Below are 19,702 nucleotides of genomic sequence, written 5' to 3'. Positions count from 1 at the left end.
GAGGCGGAGGTGTATCTAGCGCCTTGTGGGCATCCCCTCTCCCTGTGGCAGAATGGAGCTGGGGTGGAGGGGGGTGAGCATCTGCCCTTGAGCCCTGCCTTATCTCCATAGCAGGCTGTTCATTCATGACATCAGCACCTGTTTGCTTTCCTCTTTATTGATTTTTAAATGCTCTGACATAATACAGGTCCCCCCCCTTCCCCCATAGAATGTGGAGGGGACAGACTCGTTCCCGGTTGAACTCATTCTGGCTACTGGGCTGAGCATGCTGGGAGGCAGGAGTCACCAGCCCACAGCCCAGCTGCGGCAGTCCGACTAGCCACGCAGGGCTTCCTGGGCCCTGCGCTGATCTTCAAAGGCTGTGGTGAGGCCCACACAAGCTCCCTGCAATGGCTGCACCAGCCCAGCCCCTGCCCCACCCGATTGTCTGCTGGGGTGAACATCTGCTGTCAGGGCTGCTGTGGGTGCTCCAGCCCCCGTCTCCCCTGCTGGCTTCTGGGGCGCTGCCTCAGCCTGGCCTGTTTCTAAGCAGCCAGACCTGAGCTAGTGCTGGACACATTGTGCGTGCCAACAGGGCGTAGCCAGCATCACCCTTGGAGAGAGTGTGGCTGAGTCCAGCAGGGGATGGTCATGCAACTTTCTGGGCCCCCACTGCTCTTTTCTGCCCCTCACCTCTCCCGGGCTCATCTGCCCTGCCCGGCCCCCTTCACAGGCTGGGTCCAGCTGCCCTGCCCTGCCCCTGGTTGAGCTCTGGGACATTGGAAGCCTCCTTCCCAATGTTTGCTGTCTGCCCCACTCCTGCTTTACAATTCCTGTCCCCTCGGGCCGTGCTATCATATAGACAGGACTGGCTCCTAGCTGTGACAGGGCCCCCGGCTGGTACTTGGAGCCCCTCTGCCCTGACGCCATGCCAGGGCAGAGCCTGAGGCTGCCCTCTCTGTAGCTGGTGGAGCAGGAGCTGAAAGGAGAGAGTTAGCTGGGCTGCCAGGAGGAGGCTCTGGCGGCAGGAGAGAAATGAGGGTTGCATGGGAGGAGGGAGGAAGAGGTGCCAAATGAGCCCTCTTGCCCCCAAGAAGTATGGGAAGGGGAGAGCGACTGGGTTCGAGGAGCCAGGAGGTCCCGTCCTGTCCCATGTTCTGCTGCAGAGTCCTGACTGGTGAAGGGGATGTGGCTTCCTCTGCCCCACAGGAGTCCAGGCTGGCCTAGCCCCAAGGCTGCGAGCCCAGGAGCGGTGAGAAGGGCAGTGGCTCCGGTTCCCTCAACCTTTGTCTGACATTCATGGGCAGCAAAGCAGAGAGATGAAGGACGACCAGGCCGGGCAGGGCAGCCCCAGGCCCCTCTCCAGCACTGGCAGCGTGAGCAGTGGGCATAGGGAAGTGCCAGGCTGAGTCAGGCTGTGCCTACTTGAGCGGCCTGACCACGGTGCGATAGGCCTGCACGATCTCCTTGCTGTCGGGGCAGCTGGATTTGAACTCCTTGGCCTCGCCGGCGCTGTCCAGGTAGCGCCAGACACCGCGCAGCTCCTGGGGGATCCCCAGCTGCCGGTAGTGTTTGCACACGATCTGGGGACAGAGGTGGGGTGAATGGAGAGTGTGTCCCAATGGACAAATTCGCCTCCCATCCCAGGCTGGCCCCCCTCACCTGCCCCACAAGGCCCTGCACCTCCCTCAGCTAACCTGCCCTGCTCTGGGTTGGATCTGTGTCCTCACTGGGCTAACCCACCTTGCCTGCCCCCACAGCTAACCTGCCCGGCCTAGGATAGTCTCCACCCCTGTGCCCCCTTGGCTAACCCATCCTGCCTGCCCCCAGGGCTAGCCTGCCTAGCTCTGGGCTGCTCCACTTCCTTGACTAACCTGCCCAGCTCCAGGTTACTCCCACGTCCCCCTCGGCTAACCCACCCAGCGCCAGGCTGCCCCCATGCTCCCTTGCCTAACACACCCTGCCTGCCCCTACAGCTAACCAGCCTGGCCTGGGACAGACCCCCGAACTCCCTCGGCTAATCCACCCTGCCCCCACAGCTAACCTGCCCAGCTCAGGGCTGGCCCCGTAGCTAACCCACCTTGCCCACCCCCACAGCTAACCAGCTCAGCTAACCCAACCTCCCTGGCCCTGGGAAGCCCCTGTGGCCCCATGGCTAACCCACCTTCCCCATAGCAGCTCCTCGCAGGCTTGACTAAAGCACGCTGTGCCAGAGCCCAGAGCTGCCTGGCTCCTGGGGTCTGATCTCGATCCGCTCCCATGTCAGAGAAACTCATTCGGGCAAGGTGGGGCCTGGTGCGCAGGGCAGGGGGCAGAATGGAGGGTAGTGGGCCGTCACAAATTAAGGGGGGGGGGAAGGGGATGTTCTAGATGGTGGGGAGGAGGGGAAGAGTGGGAGGGGGTAGGTAGGTGGTGACTGGGGAGGTCGTAAAGGTGGAGGATGATGGGGGAGCTGGTGGTAGGTGGTGGGGACATATGGGTGGGGGATGTTAGGGGGGTTGTCAGTGGCTGGGAGGGGGCTGTCATTTGCTGGGTGGGGGGGCTGTACGGGTGCGGTTTGGTGGGGGGGCTGTCAGCTGGGGGGGCATATGGGTGGGAGATGGTGGGGTGGCCATATGGATTGGGGCTGGTCGGGGGCGCTGGTGGTGGCTGTGGGGTCCCACCCAGGTAAGGGATGGTGGCTGGGGGAGGGTGCCATATGGATTGGAGATGGTGAGAGGGCTTGCAGTGGCTGTGGGGGTCCCATCCGGGTAGAGGGTGGTGGCTGGAGGGTGCCATATGGATTGGGGATGGTGGGGTGGCTGGCGGTGGCTGTGCCGGTCCTGCCCCCCGGGGCACCCATACTCACATCGACAATGTTCAGTTTGGGCAGCAGGCTGCAGTCGGCCAGTGTCAGCTGGTCGCCGTCCAGGAACCTCCTGCGGGAGACAGTGAGGCCGGGGTCCTGGACGAGCTCGTACTCCAGGGGGGTGCTCAGGTACCGGTCCAGCTTCAGGAGGGCCTTCAGCAGGTTCTTATGTAGCACTGGGAGGGGAGGACAGAGAGTCACTGTACAGGTGGCACCTGCCCAGGGAATGGCAGGGGGAGCACGGGGGTCCTCAAGTGACACAGCACTGCTGGCACCCCTCCCCCCTGTGCAGAGAGGGGCCCGGGAGCGGGGGGGGCCTCTTGGGCATTTGTACACTGGGGGAGGTGGCATTTCCTTCGGGGGTGGAGCCGGTCTGCCAGCCTCACAAGTGACCCGCAGAATGGGGGTAACCCCCCCCACACCCACACACCAGGGCAGTGAGGGCTATCCCCACCCCTGGGTTTCTATCAGGGGTTGGGCAGAGCAGCAGATGGCTGCATGCACCAGGGCGTGAACCCCCTCCAAGCTCTTGGGGGAGCCCCTCCAGGGCAGACTTGGCCCGTGTTGGTGGGGGATGGGGGAGCCCCTCTGGAGCCAGCCCTTCACCTCCTGCCCCCAGTCTGTGCCATAACAAGGGCCAGCAGCAGAGGAGGGGCTGGACCGTGGCCTCGTTCAGCTGCAAGGAGGTCAGGGAAGCTGCTGGGTGAATATGGCCTCTTGCCCTGTCCTGTCCCATGTGTGCACAGGATCCCACTGGATTCCAGGAACACAGCACGGGACGCAGCAGCCGGTACATGCAGTGCCATGGGGAGCACAGGGGGGATCCGGGCTCTGGTGGTGGCAGTGGTGTTATCCCCACATGGCTGCATGTGGACACACACACACCCCACCCATCCCTTGGTGAGCCAACTCCCTCACCCTCGTCCTGGGCCGGCAGTGAGTTCTTGATGAACACAGAGAACTTGTGGAAGATGTCATTCCCGGCCGTGCTGGACTCCTTGTACCGGGGAACCAGACTGGGGAAGCTGCAGGAGGCAAAGGGAGTGAGTGAGAGGGAGCTGGGGGCTCAGCCAGTGCCCCTCTGCCCTGGGCACTAAAGCTCACTGCGATGCCCTGAGAACCATCCCTCCTCCCCTCCTCTCTCGCCTGCTTGGTCTCCTCTCTCACCTCATTTCCTTCCCACATCTGTGGTTTCCCCTCATCCTCCCCCGCTGGTCCCACCTGTGCCTCCTTGACCCTCACACCCTACTTGGCCCCGATTTCCCAGCCCACCTTGCCTCCCATCACTACAGGGGACTCCTCTCCCCTCTTTCCCCCCCTCTGGATTGATGACCCCGGCCCGACTCCCCTATGGGACTGATCCCTTGCTGTGCCCACATGGGACGCCCAGCTCTTGGGGGAGGGGCTGACCCCACTCACTTTGGGGGGCCCAGGGTCTCCTCCAGGAACTCCTCGATCTTGTTGGTGTCGGTTTTGGGCTCCCCGTTATATAGCAGCACAGGCAGCTGGGCTCCTGGGGCAAAATCCTTCAGCACATCCAGGGCCCTGCAAAGGGAGGGCAGAGGCTCTTGGTGCCCCAGGGCATTGCCAGGGGGCTTTCTGTAGCAGAGGGCAACAGGTGCTGGTCACCCTCCTGCTGGGTGCCGACCAGCTGCTGGCTTGCCCGCCTGGCTGTGAGGACAGTGATACAATGGCTTCCGGCTCCACCGATGCCGGCTATTGGCCAGCACTGCCACATGAGAGACAGACCCAACTGTCTATCCCTGTGTCATAAATGGATAGGTAAGATAAGGGTTAAGTTTCTTTTACCTGGAAAGGGTAACCAAACACCTGACCAGAGGACCAATCAGAGAACTGGATTGTTTAAAGTCAGGGGCGGGAATTTGTATACCAGGGGTCTTTGTTGTTTTCTCGGCTGGAGTTAAACAAGGTTTTCCTCCTACTCCATCTTATCTTAAAGTTCTTTATAACATCTGTTAAGTACCAGGGGAACGCACAGTAATTCGCCTATGATGATCTTTGTGGTGTATTTACATGTATGATATGATTGTTGGACTTGTTTAAATTGCTATCTTTTAAATCGACTGTTGTTCTATTTTCTTATAGCCAAGAGCCTGTATGAGTTTTACTTAATGCAGATTATGTTTTATATATTTCTTTCTTCTTTTTATATAAACTTTTCTTTTAAAACGTGTGGAAGTTTTACTCTCCTAGGGAGGCAAAGGGAAAGGGAAAAGCCAGGCTGTGGGCTTTTTCCTATTGCTTTCAGCGGAAAGAGGCAGGCACGGGGGAAGGCCAAAGCCAAGGCTTTGGCATTTTTGCATCTCAATTGTCCTGAGGGTAGAGAACGCTTATCTCTTGGGAAGCAGAGAAACGGTTTCTGATACTCAGCAGGCTCGACAAGAGGCAAGCCTGGAAGGAGGGGGGGGGGAGGGGGGGGGGGGGGGGGGGGGGGGGTCTCCCCTGCTTTTAGCATCCAAGGGATTTGGAATCTGGGTGTCCCACCAAGGGAGGGTTGGGGGCACCAGAGAGAGGAAAGAGGGGGGTCAGGCTCTCTAATTAAATTCCTGACCTGGTGGCAGCCAAAATATCCAAGCTGGTAGTGAGTTTGGGGGAGTTTCAGGTAAGCCCTCAGACTTTTGGACGCAAAAGTCCAGGTTTGGGACAGGACCAGATTGTGGACGCTAAAGTCCAGGTCTGGGACTGGGAGGCTAGATTACCACACCCTGCCCCCCAAGGGCTGAGCGCCCACGAATGCTACCCCTGCTTAGTGACTGCCCTCCAACCGGCCGACTGCGCGGACGTGGGAAGCGGGTGCCCAGAAGCTCTGGCTGTGGGGAGGGGCTGCCCTCAGAGCTCTGAGAGACAGATGCTCCCTCCTTGGCACTGGCGGTAGGGTGGGGGTTGCAGCATTGTACCACCAGACAGCAGCCAGGGCCACGTTCCCAGCCCTGCAGTGCTGCCCCCAGGCTTTCCAGATGTGCTCCATGAGCATGCTGGGGATGATTGCAACAGGAGCCTCCAACCCTCCTCCCACCCACAGCTGTACATGCCCCCTCGGCAATTCTTTATTAAGGGCTGGGTGAGTGGGGGGCAGGGGGCTGGGCAGTCAGGAGTGGGGAAGAGGGAATTTGTGTTCTCCGATCTCGTGGTCTGTGTGGTACCTCCAACCTGATCCCGTTGCAGTTTGGCACAGTCAGGGAGCTGACAGCCCCAGTGCTGGGCGTGAGTCAGCTAGGCAGACGCACTGCCAGAGGAAAGGGGGAGTTGGGGGACTGGCAGGGCGCTCAAAGGTAAATCCATGGAGGTGTGTGGGGTAGCGCCCTGGGGCTGTGCTGAGCATATTCCATGGTTCCCATTGCGTCCTCACCTCTTCATGTCCACTGTGGTCAGAGTAAAGGGGATCCCCTTGAGCAGCAGAATCATGAAGAGGCGCTGGCAGAAGGGGCAGTGCCCGATGCTCTCCCCATCGTCACTCGCCTGGGGAGACAAGAACGCCGCTTAGTGAGCTAAAAACCAGGAAGCGCTGCCATTCCAGTGTCCCTGAACAGCATCACCATTGCTCACCAGGAGGCGCCACACTCATGCCTCAGGGCCAACCACCATGGCTGGCTGGGATCAGGAAGGATTTTCCCTCATGGTACAGTGCTGCACAAGTTGGATTTCATGTTGAGCTTCTCTGTGCCTTAGTTTCTCCCATCTGTATAATGGGGGTTAAGATTGGAGATGGGCCTGTGCCCCAAAAACCAGGCTGTCTGGATCTGGGATTATTTCTTTGGCTCCGTCTCTTTGTGACACTCCTTGATCCAGCTCCACGGGGTAAGGCTGGCGGGGTGGGGAGAACCAAGATGTGCATCAACCAGTCACAGCTTGTAAAGTGCTGGGGGATGTAAATTCCTCTGGAGCAGCCTTTGGCCATTGGGCTGGAATCAGCTTCCCCATTATACAGATGGGGAAAATGAGTCATGATGCAGCAATGACTCCCCCTAGAAGAGACAATGACTCAGCGACCAGTGTCATAATAGAATCCTCCAGGTATCCCCCCTCCCCAAACCAAAAATAGTTGACTACGAATTTTCATCCTTTTCCCAACAGGTAGAAAATTCTCTTATTTCTAAACTAACCTCCCCATGCCCTGGAGGGAGATGAGCTGGGTGTGGCTATGAAAAGTCCCTTCCGGTTAAATTTGTGTATGAAAAATGGGATTTTACTATGAGCAGCCAAGTCTTCATGGCCCAGATCTTACAGTATCAGTGCTAAGGGGCAATTTCTGGCACTGAACTGATCCTGTGCAGTCGAGGAGGCCAAATGCCACTGGATACAGTTCTCTGGCCTTGAACCATGTGCTGCGTGGGGGAGTGTGAAACACTAGCGTATGACACAAGTGAGTACCCAAGGGGCAGAGCTGGCATGCTCTCTAGTAACACAGGAGAGCCAGCAAGGCCACAGGCCGGCAGCAAGGGGGAAGGCTCCCAGCACTGGCTGAATGGAGGGAAATGGGAGACAGGAACAAACAACAGAAAGGCTTGAAAATACTTTTGGGCCCAGATCTTCGGCTGGTGTAACATGGTGAGGCTGTAGAGAGCTGGTGTAAATCACCATCGTACCAATCTAATCATTTACATCTGCCTATTTGCACCAGGGAAGGATCTGGCCCTTGATTCTTGAAGTCCGTTGTTCTAATGACGATCCCAAACTGTGAGCAACTTTCCACTCTGCTCTCTGGCAATGTGACTACAACCATCATTCCCAAAGATCAAAATACTTCCCGACTTCCCCAACAGCCAGCATAGGCGCATCACCACCCACGGCGCATCGAAATCCCAGTGATTCTGTCTAAACGAATTCCACAGCAGAACCTGGCCAAAGCCGGCTGGGACTGTTATAGGGAAGCCATACAAAAAGCTGTGATCCGAATCCCTGCAACACTGGAATGTTATCGCCGGTTCATTGGCCTCCTTGCCATCACTGCCAGGAAGCGCATCCCCGGGGCCCAGGACCTGCTCTGGCAGAACAACCAGTCAGGTTGCGAAGGCCCTGCTGGAGTCTACAGACTCAGCCAGACACCAGCGGTTGATTGAATATGTTAAAGGTCTTCCACACTACGGCACCTCGGAGCCACTAATCTGATGGGATATTGGACCTTGGAAGTCTGGCCCAACTCCACAGTCTCCAAACCAGCAGAGAGCGCAAAAAGACTGCTCGACAAAAACACCAAGAGAGAGATCCATCCTTAGCTACACCTAGCAATAACCTCAATCCCTCCACAAGACCCCACCGCCAGCAGCATAGATGAAATACAGAGTTTAGCTGCAATCAAGCAAGGAAAGGAGGCCAGTGGAGATGGTATCCCACTCACATTCCTTCATCAACTAGGCCCTAAGGGACTCCATTGGCTGGCGAAATGACACCAAAACCGTGGAATCTGGATGCATCCCAAAAGCCTGGCGGGAGGTGATAGTAATGGCCATACTCAAACCGGGCAAGCCAACCGATGACCTGGGAAGCTCTAGGCTGATATCACTCCTGTGCATGACCTACAAACTCCTGAGACATATCATCCTCTTGTCGAGTCTGATCCCCGAAGAACAAGAGAGATTGTGGCCTAAACGCAGTTGCTGCGCCCAAGTTTTGGCCCTTGGAATGCACATCAAGGCCAAATTCCAGAAGAAAACCAAGACCGGTGCAGCCTTTGTAGAGGCCTACGACAGGGTCTGGATTAAAGGCCTGATGCTGAAGCTTGCAAGGCCGGGTCATCCCTTGTCTCAAAACACTGCGTGCTATGGCCGATGCTGAGCAGTAGGTGGCTACATGTCCATTTGGGTGACAAAGTCAGCTCACCCGGGCTCCTCAACAACAGGCTGCCACAAGGCTCAGAACTCACGCCAATGCCTTCCAATGTCTACACGAGCGACATGCTGCCAGCCAAGTCATGTACATTTGCAGATGCAGTTGACCTTGCCCTGGCAATGCAAGCAGCCACCTTCAAGACATTGAGTCCACCTTGAATGGAGCGGACCAGGGAGGAAAATCTCCAGAAATGGAGGCTCAGGCCAATCCCACCCCCAAACCAGCAGTCACTGTATCCCATCTTGATAACGGGAATGCTAAGCGCACCCTGAAAGTGACCTTCTGTGGCACCGCTGTGCCACATGACCCCACTCCGACTTGTCTCGGAGTGAAGCTGGGTTGCACGCTAACCTTCCATGACCACCTGGAGATGGCAGCTACTAAGATGAAGACAAGGGTCAACCTGCTCCATAAAATGGCAGGCACAAGCTGGGGAGCTTCAGCATCAGTGCTACAGACACAATGGTGGCCCTTGTGTACTCCAAAGCAGAGTACTTTGCACCAGAAGTAGCCACACTCGACTTGTTGATGTCCATCTGCACACAGCAATGCAGTGAATCCCTGGAACCCTCAAGTTGACCCCAGCACCCTGGCTGCCCGTGCTGTCACACATCACTCCGTCACCCGTTTGCCACGATGCCGCAACCCTCCAGTAAGTCCAGCAAATCAAGAAGAATGAACATCTCCCCATCCACCAGGACCTCAGCGACGTCCCTCAGCACCACTTGAAGTCATGCAGGCCCTTCTGGACTCACGTGCTTAATCTTTGACAATGTGACTTCAGCCCGCTGAAGCTTGGAAAGCCAAATGGAGTTCACATGACGTCACAAACAAACACTCTGTGAAAGACCTGACAAACAAGATCCCCGTTGTTGATCTTCCACGAAGGTTACAGGCAACCTTAAACCACATACACACAAACCATGGCAAATGCGGCTACTTGCTGCACAAAGGGAAAATTCAAAATTCTCCAGCGTGTGACTGTGGTCACCCAGAAGAGAGCCTGGAACATATAACTACTCAGTGCCTGATTCCCGCATATGAAGGACGCATCAGGGTGATACACTCCGCTACTCCTGACACAATTATCTGGCTTAATCCTCTGAGTGTAAAACCACAGTTGTTGCTCTCATCAGCCATAGGAAGAAGATGACCTATTGTTAATTTCCCAGGGGAAAAGGGAGGCTTTGTTTAACCAGTGCTATCCCTTTAGATTAGTGGGTGGAGTTTGTGCCCCTGATCTTGAGGGGCCAGTTGGACCAGCTGGAAGTGGACTAGCATTGGCAGCAGCAAGGTTAATGCCCCTCCACACAGGCCCATGACTGTCAGAAGGACAGACTACAGGCAAGTGCTGCTTCTGGGGGCGACAAGGCTGTGTCTTGGCTGGTGAGGCAGAGAAAGGAAAACAAGGTGTGGTTGCCCCCAGTGACATATCAAAGGAAAGATCCGAGCAATCCTGCTGAATATCACTTCACAGGGCTCCGGGCTCCCCCTAGGGTCTTGGCACAGCTCCCCTTTCAGTGGGGAGGGCAGGACTCAATTTTTACCTGGATTGTGGATGTTGGTATGAAGCCTCTCACTTATAGCACTGAAACCATGCACAGGGTGGGGCTGCCGGATTATTAACAACCTGGGCTGGACTTTGACCTCAGTTACAGTAAATCTAGAGTAACTCTTACAGATACTCCAACAAGTTTTTCCGCTGGAAAATACTGATTTGTTGCAAGCGAAATGTTCTGTGGCAACTGGCTCATTTCGAGGCAAGGTTTGTTTAGCAGGAAGATGTTTTTAAAAAGCCTTTTGCCCCTTTTAGGAATGGAACTCTTTGTATCGTTTTCAGCATTTCAGAAATGGCGCTGCAAAGCCTCTTCAGAACAGAAACGCCAAGTCAAAATTGGATGGAAACGTTTTGATGTTAGCAAAATGAAATGTTTCAATGGACCCCAGAGTGAACATTGGGGGGAATTTCATGTCACAGCAAAACATTGTGGCTTCATTCCATTTCCAACGGGAACAAAAAAAGTCAAAATCCCAACCTGTCCTGTGAAATGACAAACCCAGTCCCCACACAGCGCTGCCTTGTGCCAACGTTTCCAGGGGTGCCTGGGTGTGTGAAATGCTCCCAATGTGGGTGTGTTATACTCCCCTGTGCTAGTGTAAGTGCTGCCACGTGGGGAATGGGGCCCAGGGGACGCACCTCGGGGTGACAGATCTGAACCTGTCCCCTTGCCGTAAAGCACAAGGCCTGGCTCCTTGCCGTAAAGCACAAGGCCTGGCTCCTCTTCCATTGCCGGGGGCGGGCAGGGCACTGAGGGTCACCAGAATGAAGGGCACAGCTGAGCTGGCTGCAGCTAATGGAATTTCTTAGAAGCTGCTTCCCAAGCTCTGTCCCCTCAACAAAGGGCCTAGCTGAGCCTTACCCCCGTGGAATCCAGCCTTGTGTGTCTTGCTAAGGACACAAGAAGAAAGACTGGTGGGATATGGGTCTTTGCAGCCAAGGTCCCTGATTCCAAGCCCCATCATACACCCACCGCTATGGCCCTGCCTGCTCTCACTGGTCTGGCCCGTCCCACCTCCCCTTCACACGGTGTCTAGCCAGGGCTTGGCTGAGGCCCAGCTCTGTGACACTGCTGTTCCTCTGCTGCTGGAGATAAAGGGGAAGACTTGCCCCCCGTCCCATGTCAGCCTTTCCTGCGAGCCCCCTGGTGACAGCTGCCCACGTTCGCCCAGCCAGGGGCTGCAAAGCCCTGTACTGTGTGAGGCCCGAGTGCTCCCTCCACACTGGGGCACAGATTGTGCCCAGGTGCCCTCTGCAGGCTGGGGCCCTGCACGGATCATTTCCCACCTCTGTTCAATTCCCGGCGGTGGCGGTGCAGGGAACTGAGCCAAAGAGGAATGAATCAGACCCTGGCTGAACTGTCTCCTCTCCCTGAGCGGAGCAGAGCCGGCCCCTAGCCTGCAGCTGCACTCCCAGGAGACCTGCGCTGGCTCATGGAGGAGCACCGCTCGAAGCTGCCGGCCCTGGACTCTGTGCAGTGCTATGCCTTGGGGCGGCTTGCCCTTCCCGTGTTAGCCACTTCCGGAAGCAGCAGCGAAAGCAGGCAGCCTGCCGCTCCCATGGCAGAGCAGGCGAGGTCTAGGGACTCGGAAGTCGGACACGTATTTCCCCAGAGCACTGCTAATCCGAGTCCAGCCTCTGCCAGCCTGGTCCAGCTCCCAGGTCCAGGGCCCCTGCTCTGTCCTTGCCTGGCTGGCTCTGTGAGTACACGGGGCAGGATCTCAGGGAAAGGCACTGCGGTGACTCCTGCCTGCTCCCCACCAGGAGTCTAACATCCCCGTCTGGTGTGCTGGAGCGTCCAGTAATCCTGCTCTGGAGCAGGGCCCCTGTGGATCCTCCCGGCCAGCAACGTAAGCCCACTGCCGTGGCCAGGAGGGACCGCAGGCCGGCAGGTGCCTGCGGCCAATGGCACAGCCGGGGGTGATGCACACAGGTCAATAATCCCCAAGGCGTCGGGAGTTTCATGACAAAGTTTGTTCTTAGCCGACGTGCCCTTCTCTCTAGTCACAGGGTGGATGCTGTGGGCGGGTTACACCTAGACTGGTCCATCTGGTGTGTCGGACACTGAGCCGCACAGTTACAGCCAAGTTAGCAGCAGTGAACTACAAGCTCCATCGCACAGAATACACGTTCTTTCAGGCACAGACAGAGGGCAAAACTGATTGGGTCTCTGAGTACAAAGGCTAGACACAGCTATATGATCCAGTGCCTGTTAGAGTCAGCGGTTTCCACTGTGGGGTTTAAATCAGGCCCGGGACCTACTCGAGAATGTGTCAGCTCTTGAATTGAGGGTCATAGATTCCAAAGCCAGAAGGGATCCTTGTGATTGTTTAATCTGACTTCCTGGGTGTAAAACAGGCCAGAGACCTGCCCCAAAACAATTCCCAGAGCAGATCTCTTAGAAAAACACCCGGTCTTGATTTTTAAATTGCCAGTGATGGAGAATCCACCACGACTCTTGGGAAATTGTCCCAATGGTTAGTTACTCTCACTATTAAAATTTTATGCCTCATTTCCAGTCTGAATTTTGCTGGCTTCAACGTCCAGCCATCGGCTTGGGTTAGACCTTTCTCTATTTGATTGAAAAGCCCAGTATCAAATATTTGTTCCCTACATAGGTACTTATAGACTATGACCAAGTCACCCCTTCACCTTCTCTGTGGTAGGCTAAATAAATTGAGCTCCTTGTGTCTATCACTATAAGGCAGGTTTTCTGATGCTTTAATTATTCTTGTGGCTTGTCTCTGACCCCTCTTCAATTCATCAAGATCCTTCTGGAATTGTGGACACCAGAACTAGCCACAGGATTCCAGCGGTGCTGAACAGAGGTAAAATAACCTCTCTACCTCTGCTCAGGATTCCCCTGTTTATGCATCTTTCTGAGAGACAAAACTGAGCTTAGCTAAAGGATTCCATAGTATATTTCACAAGATGTTTGCACGTGCATGTGACCCATGCTGCATGCACTGTATATTGCCGGTGAGTTATGAGGCATTAATGCTGTACATTTCTGTAAGTGGAAAGTAGAAATATCCGAGTGAGCAAGGGCTTTTTGGAGCCGGCTGCTCCCCTAGCGGAGGGGCCTGCGTGAAGATAAAATGTAGAAATGAATGAATTCTGCACATTGATTTTATCCTTCTATACTGACACCTCTCTAGCAAGTCTGCAAATCAAAGATTTGTCTGGAGAGCATTAATATCTCAAGTCAAATCTGAAACCTAATTGCCAACCTAAGATAGGCACATGGCCCAGCCTTCAACTCCTACCAGTCTAGGAGGTGTCCAAGTGCAACCATCAGTCAAGAATGCCCAAATTAGCGAGATACATAATGGACACAAACACGTGCACATTCACGTCCTATCTCACCTGTCTAGCTCTCCTGCCATGGGAGGCTCTCAGAGTGCTTTACCCATCTGTGGGGCTGACCACAAACCATGTAATACATTAAGGGGTGGGGGTGTTTGTTACAAAATGTTACCAGGCGTGGGCTTGCTTGAAAAATCACCCCCCACAAAATTACCTAATTTATGGACAACCCCTTACTAAATCAAACCTCACGACTGTCCTGTGGGAGGTAAGTGTTTATTTCTAGTCCCTTTTTTATGGGTGGGGAAACTGAGGCATGCAGCTAATGTGACTTGCCCAAGATGACACAACAATCAGCAGAAACAGTAGACCCAGATCATGACTCCCAGGCTACGTCTACACTACAGGATAAATTCAAATTAGCTTAAACCGATTTTATAAAATAGATATTATAAAGTCGATTGTGCGTGTCCACACTAGGCACATTAATTCGGTGGTGTGCGTCCATGGTCCTAGGCTAGTTTCGATTTCTGGAGCAGTGCACTGTGGGTAGCTACTGTAAAATAATGAGGCCAATAACGTCGATTTGCGTCCACACTAACTCTAATCTGATATAGTAATATCGATTTTAGCGTTACTCCTCTCGTTTTGTGGGAGTACAGAAATCGATTTAAAGAGCTCTTTAAATCGATATATAGAGCAGTGTAGTGTGGACGGGTGCAGCATTACATCGATTTAACACTGTTAAAATCGGTTTAACAGCGTAGTGTAGACCAGGCCTAAGACTGATTTTTCCCCGTAGTGTAGACCAGCCCCCAGGCTTGTTTAAGGATCACTGGATGATTCTACTGCCCCATCCAAACTAGCCAATAATCAACCCCTCGCCACTGCAATCCACACAGGCCCACAGCAGTTCTTCACTCTCAAAGACACAAATAATGTCAAATACACACAGATAGGGTGGTGGCCAAATTCCAGCAGATCTAAGTGCAGTCTGCCAGCCAGACATCCCTGCTGCAGTTTCCATTGGGTACAGAATTCTTCTTCATGTCCTGCCCTAAACTGTGGCACAGCATTGCCACAAACTGTTCCACCCCAGAGGTGGCTGGATTTCAGTGCCTCGTAGGTGAGGGGATCCCAGGCTAGATGAAATCTGTGAAACACAACAGGAGCCTCCTGGATGAAAGGTACTAGAGAGGACATCTGCTTGCTTGAGGGTTTGCCAGAGGTAGGGGGTTGGGCAGGGTGTGTTCTGCTCTGTAACCAGTTGGGGATGTTCTGCTCATTATCTTGGCAGGGTGTCAGCCACAAACCAGGAGTTTTCCTTTCGCTGCAGCCAGCTTGGCAGCAGGAAATCAGCAGGTTGCTTTGCTCATGCGAATGCCCCTGAGGCTTGGGCAGTGGTGCAGGGCGTTCTACCCCAGGCAGTCCACAGCAATGAGCACATAGTCGCTCCAGAGGCTGGGGCTGGGCTTCTGGCAGGATGATCGGTGGCTCTCATTGACTGAGCAGGGCTGCAAGGCGCCAGTGATCTGCTCCTCAGCCTTTCATCAGCCCCTTCCCATCAGCTGGCACTAGGGCAGGGGCTGCAGGATTTCCAGAGTTTGCTAGAGACATAAGTGGGGTCAGCAGGGGAGGGAAATAGGGGCTGAAGGTTCTTCAGGATCCCTCTTTCCATCCCCAGGGCTGCTGTGGCCACTCCAAGCGTTAGCAGGACATAGGAGGGACAGTGCGTCGGAACCACAACCTGCTCAGTCCCCCCCGCACTGTGTGGGCTGCCTCGACCCTGCTCCCACCCTGGCTGGCCTGGGAGCAGCATAGCCTGTGGTCTCAGCCCCCCTCTGCAGGCCTGGGTACAGGGATGGGCATATGTGCTCGCTTGGGACCACCGGATAGAGGGGACTTGGGGATGGCGCGTGGGCTGAGGAGATGGCAGGGGGAGCCAGGAGTAACCAGGGGGTGCCAGGCTGGTATCCTGGGCCAGAAGCTCAGCTGTCTTGAGCCAAGGGGTGTATGAAGTCAGCTGGCTCCAGGGCTGGTGGACTCAGCCCCAGTTCCCTCCTCCGCAAAGGAGGCTGTTTTGCTGGCTCTGAGGAGCAGCCAGTGTCCCCAGGGCATGTGGGATCCATGCAGACACCAACAGGCCCTGGCAGCTGAACACCCTCCTCCCGCCCAGTGTGCTGTGAACATGCTAGCAGAGGCGGGCAGCTGCGATAATTAGATGCAGTGGGGAACGAGCACTGGGGAACGAGCACTGGGCGGATGGAGACACCCAGCCGTGGAGACACCCAGTGACGGCTGACCTAGGCAGGGGGAGCAGAGCTTGGTACGGGGGCAGCATGTGGGAAGGCCGGGGGCTGAGGGGAGAAGCAGAGCAGACGGGTTCTGTGCTCTGAGGCTGCACAGGAGGGGCTGGCTATGAGTTTGTCTGATTGCGTCTCCCTTCCCACCCCCGGCCCCCTTCGCTCAATCACACTTCTCCCTCCCCCATGCCCGACTTGTCCACAGCTTGGCCTGGTGCCCCTCCACACAGCCCTGCCCCACACCGCAACCCCTGCTACCCCAGACTCCCACAAGACCTGCCCCCAATCAAAATGATCCCCAGCAATGGCTGCAAGCTGAATGTGCTACTGGGGCATGCTAGGGGGGACATGCAGAGAATGGGGGAGCAGTGGTACCTTGCAGGCTGTGTATGGGGTACCATGAGTGGGAGAGATGCGGGGTCTGGGGGAAGCCAGGAACATCGTGGCTCTGTGTTGGGCAGACGGTACAAGATGCTGAGTGTGAGACCTGTGACTAGCTGCCAACATTGCTAAATTCAAGCGTGCAGGCCTGCAGTCCCGCTGACACAAGAAACCAGGGGTGTCACCAGCTGAGTGGAGCCTCATTCCTATTGACCTCCAGTGCCTTCCCGATTGCTCATATCCACCCGTACCCACACTGCACTGGGGCATACGGCCAGCCACGATGCACCCTCCACCCAATCCCCATTGCTAGAGCTGGGCAAAAATTTTTCAATCCAAACTTTTTTTAAGCAGCAAATGCAGATTTTGTGACACCAGAACATTTCATGTCAATTCCATCATATTGTTTTGTTTAAACAAACAAACAAACTCCAATCCCACAAAAAATCTCCCCAAAATATCAACAAATTTCAATTTTTTGATTCAAAATAACTTTTTGTTTTGAAATTTCCTGTAATTTTATTTTCAAAATATTTAAAACCATTAAAATGCTCAAAATTGAAGCCAACCATTTGGGTCTGATCTGAAACCACTTTTTTTTTTTTTTTTGGATTCACTAAAACTTTCGTTTTCATTTTAGCCCCAAGTTTTTTTCTTTACATTGCCAACTGGCTGTTGTGGATTCCAACCCCGGCTGGGACAGAGAGCTGAGATGCTCTACATGCCCAAGGCCCAGGGATTTCAGCTCCATGTGACCAAGTCCCGTCTGAAAATATTCCCCAGAGTCTTTCTAGACATGCTGCTCTCTGGTGCACTGGCCAAGCCTATGCAGGTGTTGTGCCCTCTGGAAGGAGAAGGCCCATGCTATGGCAGAGAGCCCAGGGGTGATTTTCATGCAGTTACAGCTGGACCCTCCTGCCAGTCTGCACCTTTCCCACACTGGATCTCGGTTCCAAGATCATTCCCAGCCCCCTTCATTGCATGCCAGGGGTATGAATCAATAGTAACAAGTGACTCTCTCTAAGTCAGTGATGTGCACAAATCCAGCCAACATTTACTACAGCATCCCCCTAGCCAGCCCCTGCCCCTAGTTCCAATGGAGCCGGCAACTGCACCCCTCACCTTGACAAAAAGCTGGAGTTTGGAGCTCTCGGCCATCCTTTGCCGGCTACTCTGGAAGGGCAGGCGCTGCTCTGAGTACACACGCTCAGGCAGGCTGTCTTTATACAGCTTCATCATGCACTGCCCCGCCTTTTCCCGAGCTCCTCCAAGTGCATTCCTCTCTGGGGAGAGTGCAGCACCCTGGGCCAGGGGTTGTTTTCCTCCCAGTTCTGGTGCACAGAAACTAACCCGCCACACCCAATAGCTACAGTAACTCCTCCCTTAATGTTGTAGTTCTGTTCCTGAAAAATGCTACTTTAAGCAAAATGATGTTAAGTGAATCTAATTTCCCCATAAGAATTAACGTAAATGTGGTGGGTTAGGTTCCAGGGAATTTTTTTTCCCCAGACAAAAGACTATATTTTATATATACTGTGACCAGTGGGGTACAGGAGTCTGGTAGAGGGCAAATATACTGGTCACTGGATGAGCAGTTTTCTGTTCCCTGAGTGACCAGAGCAGGGGCTGCTCTAGAGTAATCGGGAAGCTGCTACAACCAATTAAGGCAGACAGGCTGATTAGATCACCTGCAGCCAATCAAGGCAGGCTAATCAGGGCACCTGGGTTTGAAAAGGAGCTCACTCCAGTCAGGCGGGGAGGAGCCAGAGGAGAGGAAGTGTGTGTGAGGAGCTGGGAGCAAGAGGCACAAGGAGCTGAGAGGGGGGAGAGGGGAGGAAGAGGCTGTGCTGCTGGAGGACTGAGGAGTAACAAGCATTATCAGACACCAGGAGGAAGGTCCTGTGGTGAGGATAAAGAAGGTGTTTGGAGGAGCGCATGGGAAGTAGCCCAGGAGTTGTAGCTGCCATGCAGCTGTTACAGGAGGCACTATAGACAGCTACAATCCACAGGGCCTGGCTGGAATCTGGAGTAGAGGGCGGGCCCGGGTTCCCCCAAACCTCCCAACTCCTGATCAGACACAGGAGGATTTGACGACTGTGGGGAAGATCACTGAGGTGAGCAAATCTGCCAATAAACACAGGACCACCAAGGTAGAGGAGGAACATTGTCACAATATATATAAATAGTCTTTTGTCTGGGAGAAAAAAATTCCCGGAACTAACCTGCCATATATATTATATATATAAAAGGGTGGCACTTAACCACTACGCTATCCAGTTGCTATGGTACGCTACGCTATCCAAGTCGTTTGGCAATGTCCTTTTCCCCTTAGGGTCTTAAGCCCAATCACCCAAAGTCCAACCCAAACGTCTCTGTTTCTGGTCAGTACACCCCAGAGTTCCAAAGTTTATCTGCAGAGTTCCCCCCTCAAAGCCTGGGTGAAATGGGGGGAGGCGTACACAGGGTGTTAAGGGGACCTTACGTGGGTCAGAGGCCAACTGCTCTGCCTTTCCATGGAGTTCAACTGCAGCCTTCACCATGACCAGCTCACTCCATCAGCTGTGCCGCTCTCCAGCCGACCCGTGAGCCGCTCCGCAAACCTCTCCACTCTGCTCACTGTTCCATGGCTGCTCCAACGTGCTGCAAACTGCTCTGCTCTGCCAGCCGCTTAGCGATAGATCTTCAAGCTCCCCCACTACTTAACAACGCACTCGGTGATCTCAGCTCAGTAAGCTTAGCTCTTTTAGTGATTTCAGCTTGTAGTAGGGGGGCCCAGGTGCTGGTGCACCATTGGCCCAACATGAATTCAGCTCAGCAGCCTCTAGATGGACTCCTAATGGATTCAAAATTAGCTCTGCTCTTCAACAGTGGAGAGAGGAGGATGTACAATTGGTGTTCCAGGCACTCAAAAGGGACTTATGCCATCAGGGACACACACACCAGTCCCTCTCAGTTCACTGGGTTTTGGCACCCATGTCCCTTGTCTAGCAAGTGCTACTTAATGGATAGTGAGACATCTCTGTCATAAAGCAGTCTCAAAGTTCCTTATTCACATAATCTGGGTGACAACACTTTATTCCTCCTGCCCCTATAATAAAAGAAATTGGGGATCCCAAAGCTGTCAAAATAACCATCCCAGGTTGCCGTGGGCTATGCTAGATGGGGTGGGTGTGCCAATGCAAATACCTGAAATTCCTTTCCACACTCCCCATAATTCACCACCAGATGTCAGAGTAGAGCTCATCGTGATTCTGCTTACATATATATATGTATATACACACAGTATAAGTTTTAAACAAACAATATGATACTGTACGCAGCGATGGTGATTGTGAAGCTTGGTTGAGGTGGTGAAGTCAGACGGTGGGATATTTCCCAGGGAATGCCTTGCTGCTAAATGATGAACTAGCACTTGGCTGAGACCTCAAGGGTTAACACGTTGTTACTGTAGCCTCACACTCTACAAAGCAGCACAAA

The 19,702-nt window shown here is 54.2% G+C and overlaps 1 protein-coding gene across 1 annotated transcript; it reads right to left on the bottom strand.

Moving 5' to 3' along the window:
• Positions 1 to 246: 246 nt before the first annotated feature.
• CLIC3 (chloride intracellular channel 3) lies at positions 247 to 17,489 on the bottom strand. The gene is made up of 6 exons (XM_032780156.2): positions 17,348 to 17,489; positions 6,198 to 6,307; positions 4,247 to 4,372; positions 3,746 to 3,852; positions 2,828 to 3,003; positions 247 to 1,562 (listed from the first exon to the last, which is right to left on the bottom strand). Exons 1-6 carry the CDS (start codon positions 17,462 to 17,464, stop codon positions 1,401 to 1,403), a joined length of 798 nt encoding a protein of 265 aa, XP_032636047.2. The 5' UTR covers positions 17,465 to 17,489; the 3' UTR covers positions 247 to 1,400.
• Between the last annotated feature and the right edge of the window lie 2,213 nt (positions 17,490 to 19,702).

The sequence above is a fragment of the Chelonoidis abingdonii genome, chromosome 24 (assembly GCF_003597395.2).
Source record: "Chelonoidis abingdonii isolate Lonesome George chromosome 24, CheloAbing_2.0, whole genome shotgun sequence".
Lineage (NCBI taxonomy): Eukaryota > Metazoa > Chordata > Testudines > Testudinidae > Chelonoidis > Chelonoidis abingdonii.
The sequence above is the reverse complement of the archived record's forward strand: the minus strand, read 5'-3'. Positions and strand labels throughout refer to the sequence as shown.